This window comes from Pholis gunnellus (assembly GCF_910591455.1).
Source record: "Pholis gunnellus genome assembly, chromosome: 9".
Classification (NCBI taxonomy): domain Eukaryota; kingdom Metazoa; phylum Chordata; class Actinopteri; order Perciformes; family Pholidae; genus Pholis; species Pholis gunnellus.
Window position 1 is genome coordinate 26,151,203 of NC_136535.1, and position 13,515 is coordinate 26,164,717.

The following is a 13,515-nucleotide window of genomic DNA, read 5'->3' on the forward strand; positions in this document are numbered from 1 at the left end:
GAACTATAGGTGTGTGTGTGTGTGTGTGCTTTTATTATTGACAAAATACATTATACTAAGAAATCAGGTTAAACATGTGCAGCACATGCAGAACGTTGGGTTGTAAAAAACATACACACAAATAATAATAAAAAAGATTAAAGGATAATTACTTTACAAAAATTAAACGATTAAAATAAACGTTATATATATATGTTTAATATATTATTAAAAATGTGTTTAATATATTAATACAAAATATGTATACAAATATAAATACATACCATTTTTTAATAATATATTTATGTATAGATACATAGATACAATCAGAGGTATTATGGGAAAAAGCTTGCGTAATTTTCCAATAGGGTTTTACTGTTTTGATGTTCAGTAAACTAAGAAAATACAAAGAGAAAGAGAAATGTGTGTAATATGTGTTAAACAGTATAAATGACAAAAACACTTGGCTCTATATACAGTTGCTTTTAATTTGTGTACAAAAATTACATTAATTATACAAAGATAATATCTATAGAGCCGGGATACAACAATGCATCACGTGTAGAAAATAAATGACTTCATTTTTACATTGTTTTGGTTGATAAAGTCATTTAGATTGCAGTCCTGGTTGATTTACAGTTTGTATTGAAGTATTTTTGTGTGTATAAAAATGGAGAAAAAACAGGATTATCCTCCAGTTCATAATACTGCAAATATATAAATATAGCAATACTTTCATCAGTGACCGGTAGACTCAATCACCATCGTGTTGCCTCCTTCAGCGATAGAATGTGACTAAACACACATTATTTAAAAAGAAAATCAAAAAGAACAAAGAAGGTGACATTCATCTGATCAATCTGATCATTTATCACACAAACTATCACCGAATAGTTTTTAACACCCCTGATTGTTTTGGATTCATGGCTTTTCATTAATATTCCTCACGGCTGATCACTGATCTATGAGGTGACGTCGCGCTGTGGCTCAGTGTCGGCCGCCGACGGGGTCGTACGGTGTGATGACACAGAAGACACAGCCGGCCTCCTGGAAGGCCTGTCTCATCTCCACCTGGTGGACCAACACAGAACACCTGACCTCAGAACCAACAACCAGGACGGGTTAATCACTGATACAGACAATAAATGAGAGAAGAAGGTGGTGATCCGGTCCAATGACACATTATGGAGCGTTATAACGGCTTGAGCCATAATGTAAACCCAACTATTCAGTCTCATTATATAGTATTTAAATGTACTTATTTATTATACCTTTACTGTTTGATTACTTATTTATTATGAGATTCATTACATTTATGTTCCTTATGTTCTTTTTCTTGTTTTGTTTCTGGTGCCTCTTGTTGTTGTTGGTCTCTCCACTTTGTTTCTGTAATATTGGTAAATTCTCCGCTGTTGGACGTATAAAGGATATTCTTATCTTCTTTATCTGACGCTTAACAAAGCGTTGGGAAATCCCTAAGTTGGGTCCTGTTGTAGCTTAATTCATATCATAAGATAAAAATGCCCCCCCCCCCTTCTAAATGCAGTCAGGAAATATGTTTCTGTCAAACCAAAAATCCTAAATGTCATCTTAAACTAAGATAAGAGAGGATTTCAAAATTAGGAAGTTTCTGTAATCGTGGACATTAAAATGCATTTTTAGGGTATTTTTATTTAACTGGTTAAACTCAAGTTTTGGTTTTGTCTTATTTATCATCTAGTTTCAAATTCTGCAAAAATGTTACAGATAACAGAACAGAAAACAAGTCGTCTGTGTTCATTAAACAGGTGGAAATATTCTAACTGCTTTGTTTTGCCAAAGTATCAGGTAGAGTTTCAAATGATGTTTGTTGTGGATTTAGCTGCACGGAAACACAAAGAGATATAAAGAGATAGAGTCGATCTTTCATTTAGGAGAGAACCTTAAATTTAAAATCGCTCATTTCTGATTTAACTAAGAAAATCAACACGAATACAAAAAGAAAACAAACCAGTCGTACCAGTCTGGCTTCGTCCAGACACAGACCCACCACGGCCCCCCCGCTGCCCGGTAACTTCACCGCTGAGCCAAACTGCAAAAGAGCAACAAAGAAGCTAACGAAGGCATGAACAGAAAACACACTCCTGCAGGTGGGAACGGACTGAAGAGGGAATACTGGTAGCAGGTTTGAGACCTTTACAGAGAGGTACTTCGCCATAGTCTGTGTATTACTACAGTAGATGGAGTATTTTAAAAGAATCAATATCAGTTTAACTGTGCGCTATATTTAGAATATTTTCACTGCTTATCTAAGCTCTCTGTAAAGCCGCCAGACTCCATTAAAACTGTGATTTAACCTCTCAGAACACCGGGGGTTGTTGTTAGTTTGTGTTGTTGTGTGACTTTGGTTAGTTTGCTCATTAACTCAAACTGACTAACCGATGATAGCGGCAGTAGAACAACAACCCCCGGTGTTCTGAGAGGTTAAATCACAGATTTTTTTTAAAGGAGTTTGGTGGCTTTGGCAAGATCATAGATGGATTCATCGGCTTCAGTTTCCCGCCTAAAATACAGACTGTAAAGCCGTCTCATGGAAAAGTAAACCAGTGAAAATATTCTAGATATAACATAAACTTAAACTGGCATTGATTGTTTTAGGTGTCTAAAATACATCCACAGCAGCACATTACTTTGCTGCAGTGCTGGAACTCCATCCACTGTAGTAAAACACTGACTCCGGAGAAGAACCTCATACAAACACACTTCAGAGGATTCCGAACTCTCCCTTTAAGAACCTACCTGCCTCGCCAGCTGAACCATCTTGAGGTTCCCAGGACCCAGACACTCGTCCGTGTAGACGGACCTGTGGGGAAACATGGTTCCTTCAGCTGTGAGTGTGATACGAGCGCCTCACAGCCACAGAAACACGCGTTAATGTTTACCTCCGCAGCTCAAAGTTCTGGTCCATCAGTTGTGCCAGGCGCCGCCAGTCTTTGTCCTGGAGAGCCGTCCTGAGGGGAGGACAGTTTCAAATCAGGGCTCAAACTTTAACATCTATTGTTGGCCATCAAACCATCCACTTCCTGGTTCTCAAACCAACCTGGCTTGATCGGTGAGCTCTGCAAACGTCTTCATGGCCTCGACTACCAGAGGTTCTCCTGTAGAGACACAGTCGTTCAACAAATTAACCAACATTTATGTATTTGTATGAGTCCTTAAAGGAACAGAAAGATGGAAATACACACAAGGTCAACCATGTTGTTTTTGTCTGTTTATGGGAAACTGAAATGTGTTGCTCTTCATATATCAGCAGCTGTTAAATAACGATTTGTGGCCGTACGAATAATGACATTGAATAAAGAACAAGACAAAGAGTCCACTTTGGTTAGTTCAGAGTCACCAAACGTTACACAATAAACTCAAACTAACTAACCGAAGGAGGCAGCGGTAGATCAGAAACCTCTGTGTTCTGTGAGATAAAAATCAGTTTTATTCAAAGGAGTCTGGTGGCTTTGGCGAGAGCATAGATAACGGCTTTAGTTCCCTGTTAGAAACATAGACTGTATAGATGTCTCATGGCAAAAAAAATCCTAATATAGCGTTCACTTAAACTGGTATAGATTCGTTTATGTCTACCTTTGTTTTAGGTGTCTAAAATACGTTCTTTTGACGTCCTCGTCCACAGTATTACATCACTTTGCTGCTGTGCTGATCTGTTTATCCAACTTGGAACTTATCCATCTTACTTACAACCGTCTGCTGAAGGTAATATTAATAAGTACCTCATACACCCCCCCCCCCCCCTATCTATCCCTTTACCCTGAGGACCCACCACTGAGCCAGCGCTGCCTGATGTTGCTGTGGATGCGTCCGGAGTCACTGGGGTCGCTCAGGTAAGCCAGCCAGAAGGGTGGCAGCCCACTCATGTCCATAGAAACATAGCTCCCTAGAAAGCACACACACGCACACACACACAATAAGGAAATGTATTTGTATCATCTAGCGTCTACAGACTAAAGTGGACTTCAGTACCGTAGCCCTGCTCCTCCATCAGCGTCTTGCTGAAGTCCATGTAGACTAAACCTTCATAGACCTGCAGAAGTAAAGAAGAAACAGTTTTATTTCCACTGGAGGTGTTTTAATCGTAGAAGAACGTAGAAGAGACGATTCGGACCTGAACAACTCGGTCCTGAAGACCAGCCGTGATGAAGAGCTCCTCGGTCTCCACGTTGAGGATGAAGTTAGCTCGGATTGACTTTGGGAGATCCTGGAGTAGAAGATATACAAATATGAAGACGTAGATATGTTTTCATATCTTTTAAGTTACTGTGATTTAGTACAGATGCCTGTTTATTCTATTAATATCTTGGAGCATTTCTTCATACTTGCTGGTTAATTAATGCAAACATCTGTTGAAAGATGTCAGATGTCAGATAAAGATCTGTATTAGTATTATATTATGTGTAGAATTAGATTCTTGTGGTGGCTGCAGTAAGTAGGTTTTCTAATCTAAAGGGAGTCTGGTGCTCACAGGACCAACAAACACCACATCAACAATTCATTGGAGTAAAAAAGAGTGGAAACACAAAAATTACAACAAAAAAAGTTGAAATATTACTAAAAAGTTTTACGTTTGACTCGCTTAAATAAAAAAATGTGCAATGAAAACATGTAAATGAATCACTGGCAGCGTGTGACTTCTTGTTTTATTACCCAATTAATTCAGTCACATATATATTTTTTCTGAACTTAATTTGGGCATTCTATATTGTCGACGTGTCATTTATTTGTAAACCACCTTGAATTGTATTTGATTTGTTTGAAAGGTAATAAAATAAATAAATAAAACTTGTTACGTGAGACGGGACGAATCCTTACGTCGTCTGTGATGTTGTAGAACTTCATCAGACACTTCAGCGTCGCTGAGACGATGGCGCTGTGAAGAGAAACGCACAAACTCGTAGATAATTTACATTCATGAAAGCTTCAACAGATCAGAGAACAAATAGAAACGTTTACCTGCTTCCAGCAAGACCCTGCATTTAAAAAACACAAATCATTTCACGGTTACACGACATTCTCTCATTGAACACGGAACACTTCGTCTCCTCCAGACCTGAACTTTACGGGTTCCTCACCACTTGACGAGGAATGTTGGTGTCGTACTTCAGTGTGAAGTTCTGCTTCGTCAAAGCGATGCTGCAGGAAAAAGACACAAGAGGAGTTTAGAAAATAGTGAAAGTGTTTTTAAAGCAAATCTTTCATTTTTCAGCTTCTTTTTTGTTCTTTGTTTTAAACCTGAGATTTAAACAAACATTGATGTGGAGTCTTGTTTCTGACTTTATTTGTATCGCACTTTTAAAAACAAATACAATGTAACGCAAAGTGCATCCAAAACTGACTTTGTGATGAATAAAACATCCAAAAATAACAAAATAATAAAGAAAAAAACACAGGAAGCTAAAATAAATATCATCAATCAGTGAGGAGACACCAGAGGAAGGATATGAAATAAATGAAGAGTACAATAAATAATTATAAAGATAAATAAATAAAGCCGATCGATCCAGACTCCATTCACAAAACAAACATTGTAAAAGTTGTTTGGTTGTCGTCGTGTTCACAAACCTGACAAAACATGAATTCAGACTTTTTACAAATCATCATCATTATGTAGTTATATCTTCATCGTTTTTATTTGTTTATTGTGATTAAATTACAGCAAAAATGTTTGTTTTGTGTTCACACAGCTGCAGTAAACCAGCTGACGAGTGTCTCGTTACACACAGTGAATACTCCTCCTGACGACGTCATGAACGAGACAAGACGGCGTTTAGTTTATTGGATATCTGGGATTTAAAAAACATGAACAAAGCAGCACCGGAGGTTATTTAACCCGAGAACATCGAGGGTCTTGTCGCGACCTCAGAACTTTTCTCACCCTTGTTTGGAGCAGAACTGGTAGAACTTCTTACAGGTGGCCTGCAGCAGCCTTAGACCTCCCAGGTACCTACAGAGGAGGAGGAGGAAGGTTTAGAAGAACCCCGAACGTGACCCGGTCTGCAGGGTTTTAACTGGTCCATGTGCTCACCCTTCTTTCCTGCTGATGCAGAACAGATCCTGCAAGCTTCCGAACTCGGTGGGGTCGTTGAGCGGATGAGGAACCAAAACCTGCAGAGTCACAGAACGTTCAGGTGACGTTTTGCACAATGTATTCTTAATAAAAAGGTGTTTCAGCTGGTGAGTGTTACCAAAGTCTGGCTCTCCACCAGAGTGACCTCGGCCCAGAAGTTACAGATGGACATGGCGATGGTTTTCCCGTTGAAGCCGTCTGAGGGGTTCCCCATTAATCCGACCCTGAGAGGAACCAATCAGTCTGTCAGCTTGTGTTTTCAACATTTAAAAACATTCTAACCACTTCATCTTTGGGTCCAGGTGTTCCTGAGATATCACGTTCACAAGAACGGACGGACGGACTGAAAACAACCCCGGTAATCTGAGCTCAGTTCACACGGAGTACTTTGTGTCGGTGTTTTCTTACCTGGCGAACGATCTGCATGTGATCGGTTTAGCCGGAGTGTCTTGTTGCTTGATGGAGTAGTGGGTGAGCCACCTGGTGTAGTCTGACAGGCCCTGTGACGTCAACAGGAAGCACGTTATTCGAGGAAATGTAAAGTAATAGAACTACTAAAAATACACTCATGAGCTGCAACAGAGAAACAGCATCAGTCGCCATCTTGATTTTTTGCAACCAGTGAACAGGAAGTGACCATACCTGGACTGAGGAGGAGTGACGTAGAGACCTGTCAATCACTGTGTAGCCCCGCCCCTAAAGCATCCCCTGTTTTATGGTCTGTTTGACTCTAAATGGACCATCATTTACTTTAATTTAAATTGCGTTGTGGGTAATGTCGGTGGATGAACTGGAGGTATGGATACAAACCACTTGTCCAATGAGCTGGAAGCCGGTAGGAAGCTTCATCCCGAACACATCGAGTCGCTTCTCGTTGATGAGCCACTCCTGAAGAGAACGGAGCCAAAAGCATCGTCACGTTATTAATTCATGATAATGAATGGATGTTATATGTAAAGTAATTATAGTGTAACTCTTGATCTAAGAGTTTTGTCACAATGAAAAGCAAAGTCAAAGCCACAAACTTATTTTGCAATCATGTACCGATTCAAATGAAATCACATGAGGGCAGAATCAGAATAAATCCTCCACATTGAACACAATGGTTTGTCGAAGAAGTTAAACAGCAGATGTAGTTGGTTTAGTTTGTAAAGGGAAGTTATGTAACATTAAAGTTACTGCAAGGAACTTCTATTTGGTGTTGATTCTGTCGCCCCCTGTGGACTAAAGTGGTAGTGTCTCTGAGCACCAGACTCTTTAGAAAACGGTCTGACAGTCTGCTCCTCTCAGTCCTGGTTCTGGTTCTCCTGTGCCTCCCTTCTCTCCAGCAGGTCCAGCAATACGTCCTGGGTCTCCAGCAGCGTGGTGTCGGTGTTGCCTCCCAGAGAGGAGAAGCTCTGAGAGGATCTGGGTCTGTCCACGGTGGACCGGTCTCTGCTGGAGTCTGAGTTGAAGGAGTTTCTGGTGAACCTGCATGAATAACTCTATAGAAACAGACCATCTTCTCTCTGATGGTCTCTTTACTGATGGAGGTCTGATAGAGGATCAGGACTAAACTGAGACTGGTTCAGGACCAGGTAAAAGTTCCTCAAAGTAACTTTAACGGTAATTAATCTGCTCACATAACACTTATTTCAGCACTTACGAACCCAGAATCGTCCGAAGGACCGGTCTGTTGCTTGAGGCTGCAGGTTGAGGAAGTCAGACAGGTGGGACAGAGTTTCTCTCTGGATGCAGTAAAACACAACGCTGGCCAGTCGGGATGATGTCAGTCCTTTCTGCGGTTTCTCCAAGAAGCGAGTTATCCTGATTCACAAAATTACAATAGATCACAATCACATTTGCAACACAGTTTTGAAGCCTCAAGTTCGGCCATCTTGGTTTTTTGCAACCAGTGAACAGGAAGTGACCATATCTGGACTGAGGAGGAGTGACGTAGAGACGCCGTATACGTCTCTGGTAGAGACCTGTCAATCACTGTAAAGCATCCCCTGCTTTATGGTCTGTTTGACTCTAAATGGACCATCATTTACTAAATGAACATCATGCTGTATTGAAGAAGACTTGAAACTAGAGATTGAGACCATAAACTCATGTTTACAATGTTTACTGAGGTAATAAATCAAGAGAGAAGTAGAGTCATTTTCTCATAGACTTCTATACAACCAGAGGAGTCGCCCCCTGGTGGACATTAGAGAGAATGCAGCTTTAACACATGAAGCTCTGACTTCACTTTACTGAACTGGAGGTTGCCGCCTGGTCGGGAAGAAGTAATAATATGCCGTATATATCTTTCTGTTAGATTAAAACAAAAATCTATAGGTATGGGGCAGTAGAGAGAATGCAGCTGTAAGACATGAAGCTTTGACTTCACATTTGTTGTCGCCTGCTTTTAAAACAAAACTTGAGAAAACACTGGACAGCGCCCGAGGTTTGATCCCGAGAAGGGAGAGAACCAAGTAATCAAATAGATTTGTGGAGCGAAGTAACCACTGAGCTAAACCAGTGCGTCTGTGATAACAGGAAGTAGACTTTATAAAGACTGCTGCTGTCTGCTGCGTCATCATGAACACAGAGGAGACTCTGCAGCACTCTCATGTTCATGAAGGCAGTTTCTCATGAACCCTGCTGCACTGGTTTAGCTCAGTGGTTACTTCGAAATCATTTCTCTTTCAGAGAATACGACTCTCCTCCTGTTCGCGGGATCGAACCTCGGGCGCTGTCCAGTGTTTTCTCTCCCTCTGCTCTGTGGTTCTGTTAAAGACTCTCATGAACACCAGAGACACTGAGGGAAGCCGTCTCTTTGTGGTTCATCCTCCAGAAACATTCTCCACCTCCAGTATTGATTCTGTTAAATAGTTTAAAGTAGACTTGAAGAACAGTTCCGAAGAAGAACATGTGAGTCTTAAAGTTTTGTTTTAAAAGCAGGCGACAACAAATGTGAGGCCAAAGCTTCATGTGTTAAAGCTGCATTCTCTCTAATGTCCACCAGGGGGCGACTCCTCTGGTTGTATAGAAGTCTATGAGAAAATGACTCTACTTCTCTCTTGATTTATTACCTCAGTAAACATTGTAAACATGAGTTTATGGTCTCAATCTCTAGTTTCAAGTCTTCTTCAATACAGCATGATGTTCATTTAGTAAATGATGGTCCATTTAGAGTCAAACAGACCATAAAGCAAAGGGAGAGAAAACACTTTTCATTTTCATTTTCTCATAGACTTCTATACAACCAGAGGAGTCGCCCCCTGGTGGACACTAGAGAGAATGCAGCTTGAACACATGAAGCTTTGACTTCACATTTCAGACCCGGGGGTTGCCTCCTGGTTACAGCTTGTGGTGCATTATGGGACTAAATGATAAAAGCTCACCTGTGGGTGTCCCTGCACACCTCCACGATGCCTCTGGAGCTGCTTTTCTCACTTTCCTCCAGCTCGTAGTAAATAATTAGCTCTCCAGGCTGCAGCACACACACACAGAAGGACGGGCTGCTCACGACTTCACAAAAACATTTATTAGACTTTAATCAATATCCTTTGCACACAACAAACTGTATGTTTTATGTCCACTAAAATCAACGCATTGTGGTAAATCACCTCTGACCTGAAGAAGCGGATAACTTGAGCGATGTCAAAGTTCTGGTCCGCACACAGCATGTCTCCTGCGATCTGCGTCGTATGACAGACATTCATTCAGTTTCTACTAGAATACTCCCGATGAAACGTAACCGAGCAGCGACTCATCATCGTACCACCACGATGTCGTCCTGCAGCTTGCGGCTGCGTATGACGAGCTCCAGGTCGGCCACGGCGCCGAGTCGGTCCTCCAACGTCGTGCTGCCGTCGTTCACCACGTTTTCCAACGGGAAGTCATTGGCTGTGGCCCAGCGCTCATAGTACTTATACCTAAAAATATATATACCTTATATTATATATATTATAGCTAAAAATATATATACCTTATATTATATATATTATACCTAAGAACGGAGCATTGATGAGTGAAGTTATGTGACTCACTTGTTCCCTCGATTAGTTCCCTCAAACTGCACCACAATCTCTCTTCTGTCTTTCAATTTGTTTTCGTAAGTTACTGAATCATTTCTTATACGTCAATTTGCGCATTTGAATTTACTTGCCCCAAGAACATTGTTATTTGTGTCCCTCAGAATTACATTTTTTGTGACTTGTTTTTGTTTAAACTGCACTCAAAACACCAAACTGTTCCCTCACATTGCTACTTTGTTCCCTTAATCTTCTGAATAATTTGTTCCCATAAGTGACTAATAGTGTTACTGGTACACTAGTTCTCTTTGTTCCCGTATTTGTGCCCTCAAATTTGTTCTGGTGCATTTTTACTTAACTTATTCCCTTAAATTATGTTTTTAAAACTTTAAATTGTTCCCCAATGATACACGTTTGTTCCCATTATGAGACTAACTTTGCCTCTTGCCATTTCATTTCTAATTGATGTTCTGTAGGATCACATCACGACACATTACAGTCAGAACTCAGAACTCACTTGTCTGCATTAGTGACCAGATACACTTCTGTGAACAGCTGTCGCCTGCAGAGAAATCAGAGACGGCATCAGAAGAAGTTGACTGTTTTTTAGAGTCAGAGGATGATCACTGATGAGATCTGTTCGTGTTTGTTACTCACATGTTGACCGTTTCCCACCAAAAGTCCAGGATCTTCTTTCCTCCGATTCCAGGAAGTAAAGCCTTCGGCACTCCGGCCAGGTGGCTGTATAAGCCGGTGTCATCATTCTGGGAGAGGAGAGGTAAAAAAAACAGCTAATAAACTAACAAACTAACAAACTAACAAACAAATAAACTAACAAACTAACAAACTAATAAACTAACAAACTAACAAACTAATAAACTAACAAACTAACAAACTAACAAACTAACAAGCTAACAAACTAACAAGCTAACAAGCTAACAAACTAACAAACTAACAAACTAACAAGCTAACAAGCTAACAAGCTAACAAGCTAACAAACTAACAAACTAACAAGCTAACAAAGTAACAAACTAACAAACAAACTAACAAAGTAACAAAGTAACAAAGTAACAATCTACACCGACACTGTAGATGCAACAACACGCTGTTAATGTTAATGTTAGTGTTAATGTTAGTTTCAGGCCTCACAGCGTTTCAGCTCGATGCTATTTTCCCACTGAAGGAGCAGGGTGAGCATGTTCATGTTTATAATTCCTCTGATGTGCGTTCATAGTTCATAGTTTACAGTAGTTAGACCTCTAGATGGTCGTGTGTACCTTCTAGTCTGTGAGGTAACACCGGTCCGGTGAATCATCATCTTTCTGCAATAAATAGCACGTTCACTCACTGGATGAACAGCGTCCTCTTTCACCTTAAAGGCGCTTTGTTCAGAGAAACGTGTGAATCAAACACACATTATGTATGCGAGTTACAAAGGTCACGATGGACCTTCACATCCAGAGCAGCTGATTCATAGTATAATGTCTTCGCCCATACTGTTATAATCTACTGTTTTACTGTTATTATGTCATCTGTTTATTGTTATTGTGTCATTTATCTGCCTTGTTTACATTGTTATTGCTTTTATTGTTTCTGTTTTCACCATGTAAAGTGTCTTTAAGTACCTTTTAAAGCACGACACAAATACAATGTAATATTATTACTATTATAATGGAATATTGCAAAAATAATTATATTTACGTGGAGTCTATTTGTAGAATAAGTACAGGCTTAAATGTTAAATTAGGGCTGTGCGTTAGAGATAGAACCTGCTATCCTAGTACATGATCACGATATACATCACAATATTAAAATAATTAAACGTTCATTAAAATAAATAGTAACTTATATGTAAAATAACCACATGGTGAAGCTTATGTTGTGTACTTATGTGTAAATTAAATACTTGATGAGTTAAAAGTATTTGATCTTCTCTGACTTTCTTACAAACTCTTCTTCTTCTGATTCCTCGAGGTTCACGACGTAAAGCGTCGACGTCACGTCGTGCCCGGTCCGATTACATTATCCAACACTTTAAACTCACTCAGGATAACAGGTGTTCCTGAACGCAACACGTCCCCGTCTACCGTTAGATAAGATAAATTAGGATAAATTAAGATAAAATAAGATAAAATAAGATTATCCTTTATTAGTCCCGCAGCGGGCAAATTTACAGGAGTACAGCGGTATAGTGGAGTATTTATATACGTATATATATATACGTATATAAATACATATATGTATATACATACAGTAAAGAGACATAGTAAAAAACAAGATCAAAACAAGTATTATAAATAAGTAATAAAACAGTAAAGAATATTAAATTAGTAAATAAAATCCACAATAACTAAAATATATATACAGACAGAATAATTGTTGTATTGCAATATTATATATACTTAGTTATTGTTAATTAAAGAACATTAGCTCCGTAATGTTTTGTGTTTCTTTCATGGTAAAGACACTTGATTAGGCCAATAACACGGCATGTATTTATAAATATGTGGTTTGTTTGGTTAAATCTTTGCACTTGTTTAGTTAGTTAATATTATTCTATTTTATGGTATATATTGTGCATTTTTTTATATTTAATATTTTTTACTGTGTTATATTTATTGTATATATTGTGCATTTGTATACTTTCATTCTTTCTTGAAGTTCCTGCTGCTGAACTCCCTCACAATGCTCGCCAGGGGGCGGTAGAGACCGCGAGCCACAGACAGAAAATGTAAATGTATATAAATACCAGTAATGTTGTTGGTACATGTATGCTGAACACATCAGTGGACTCATGATCCAGTAAATGTGTTAGCTGTTGGTCTAACAGCTGTAAACGCGACCTGACAGGTGAACCAGCACTAAGAACCACATTCTTTATGGTAGTCCGCACTACGGCTACCCGCTTACATAAAAAAGGCGAACTTTGCACCGCTTCAACTTATCTCCTCTTCTTCTTCTTCTTCTTCTTCTTCTGCGTCTTTAAACCTTCTTACCTTTATTTGAGTCTCTAACACGGTTCCGTGACCGGCTACCAGCAGAATGCAGATCATCGGTGACGTTTCACGTGGTCCTTAAGTTCCCTTTTAATCAATAGAAATCAATAAAAACAGAGAAGAGGTGCAGAGAAATACCTGCTGCAGCTTCTACCAGCGAACTACTGTACTTCCGCTTGGAACCTTCAAAATAAAAGACTCACTCAGGACCACTTCAGTGGCTCTGCTGCCAGTAACCACACAACACTAAACATCTGTGCAATATAAATACACTGTGCAATACTACATACTACAATGATTCTGTTTGTATATATAATATTTTAGTTATTGTGGATTTTTACTTATTTAATATTCTTTACTGTTGTATTACTTGTTTTGATCTTGATTTTACTATGTCTCTTGTTTGTACTATTCAGTATATATA

At 39.3% G+C, this 13,515-nt stretch overlaps 1 protein-coding gene across 1 annotated transcript; it reads right to left on the reverse strand.

The window, feature by feature from the left end:
• Positions 1 to 453: 453 nt before the first annotated feature.
• gkup (glucuronokinase with putative uridyl pyrophosphorylase) lies at positions 454 to 13,234 on the reverse strand. The gene is made up of 23 exons (XM_079166647.1): positions 13,092 to 13,234; positions 10,753 to 10,859; positions 10,613 to 10,657; positions 9,843 to 9,996; positions 9,688 to 9,759; positions 9,463 to 9,551; positions 7,741 to 7,897; positions 6,902 to 6,979; positions 6,500 to 6,591; positions 6,210 to 6,315; positions 6,050 to 6,129; positions 5,900 to 5,968; positions 5,097 to 5,157; positions 4,978 to 4,994; positions 4,837 to 4,894; positions 4,133 to 4,225; positions 3,991 to 4,051; positions 3,791 to 3,904; positions 3,059 to 3,116; positions 2,901 to 2,969; positions 2,758 to 2,821; positions 1,979 to 2,050; positions 454 to 1,050 (listed from the first exon to the last, which is right to left on the reverse strand). Exons 1-23 carry the CDS (start codon positions 13,146 to 13,148, stop codon positions 967 to 969), a joined length of 1,857 nt encoding a protein of 618 aa, XP_079022773.1. The 5' UTR covers positions 13,149 to 13,234; the 3' UTR covers positions 454 to 966.
• Between the last annotated feature and the right edge of the window lie 281 nt (positions 13,235 to 13,515).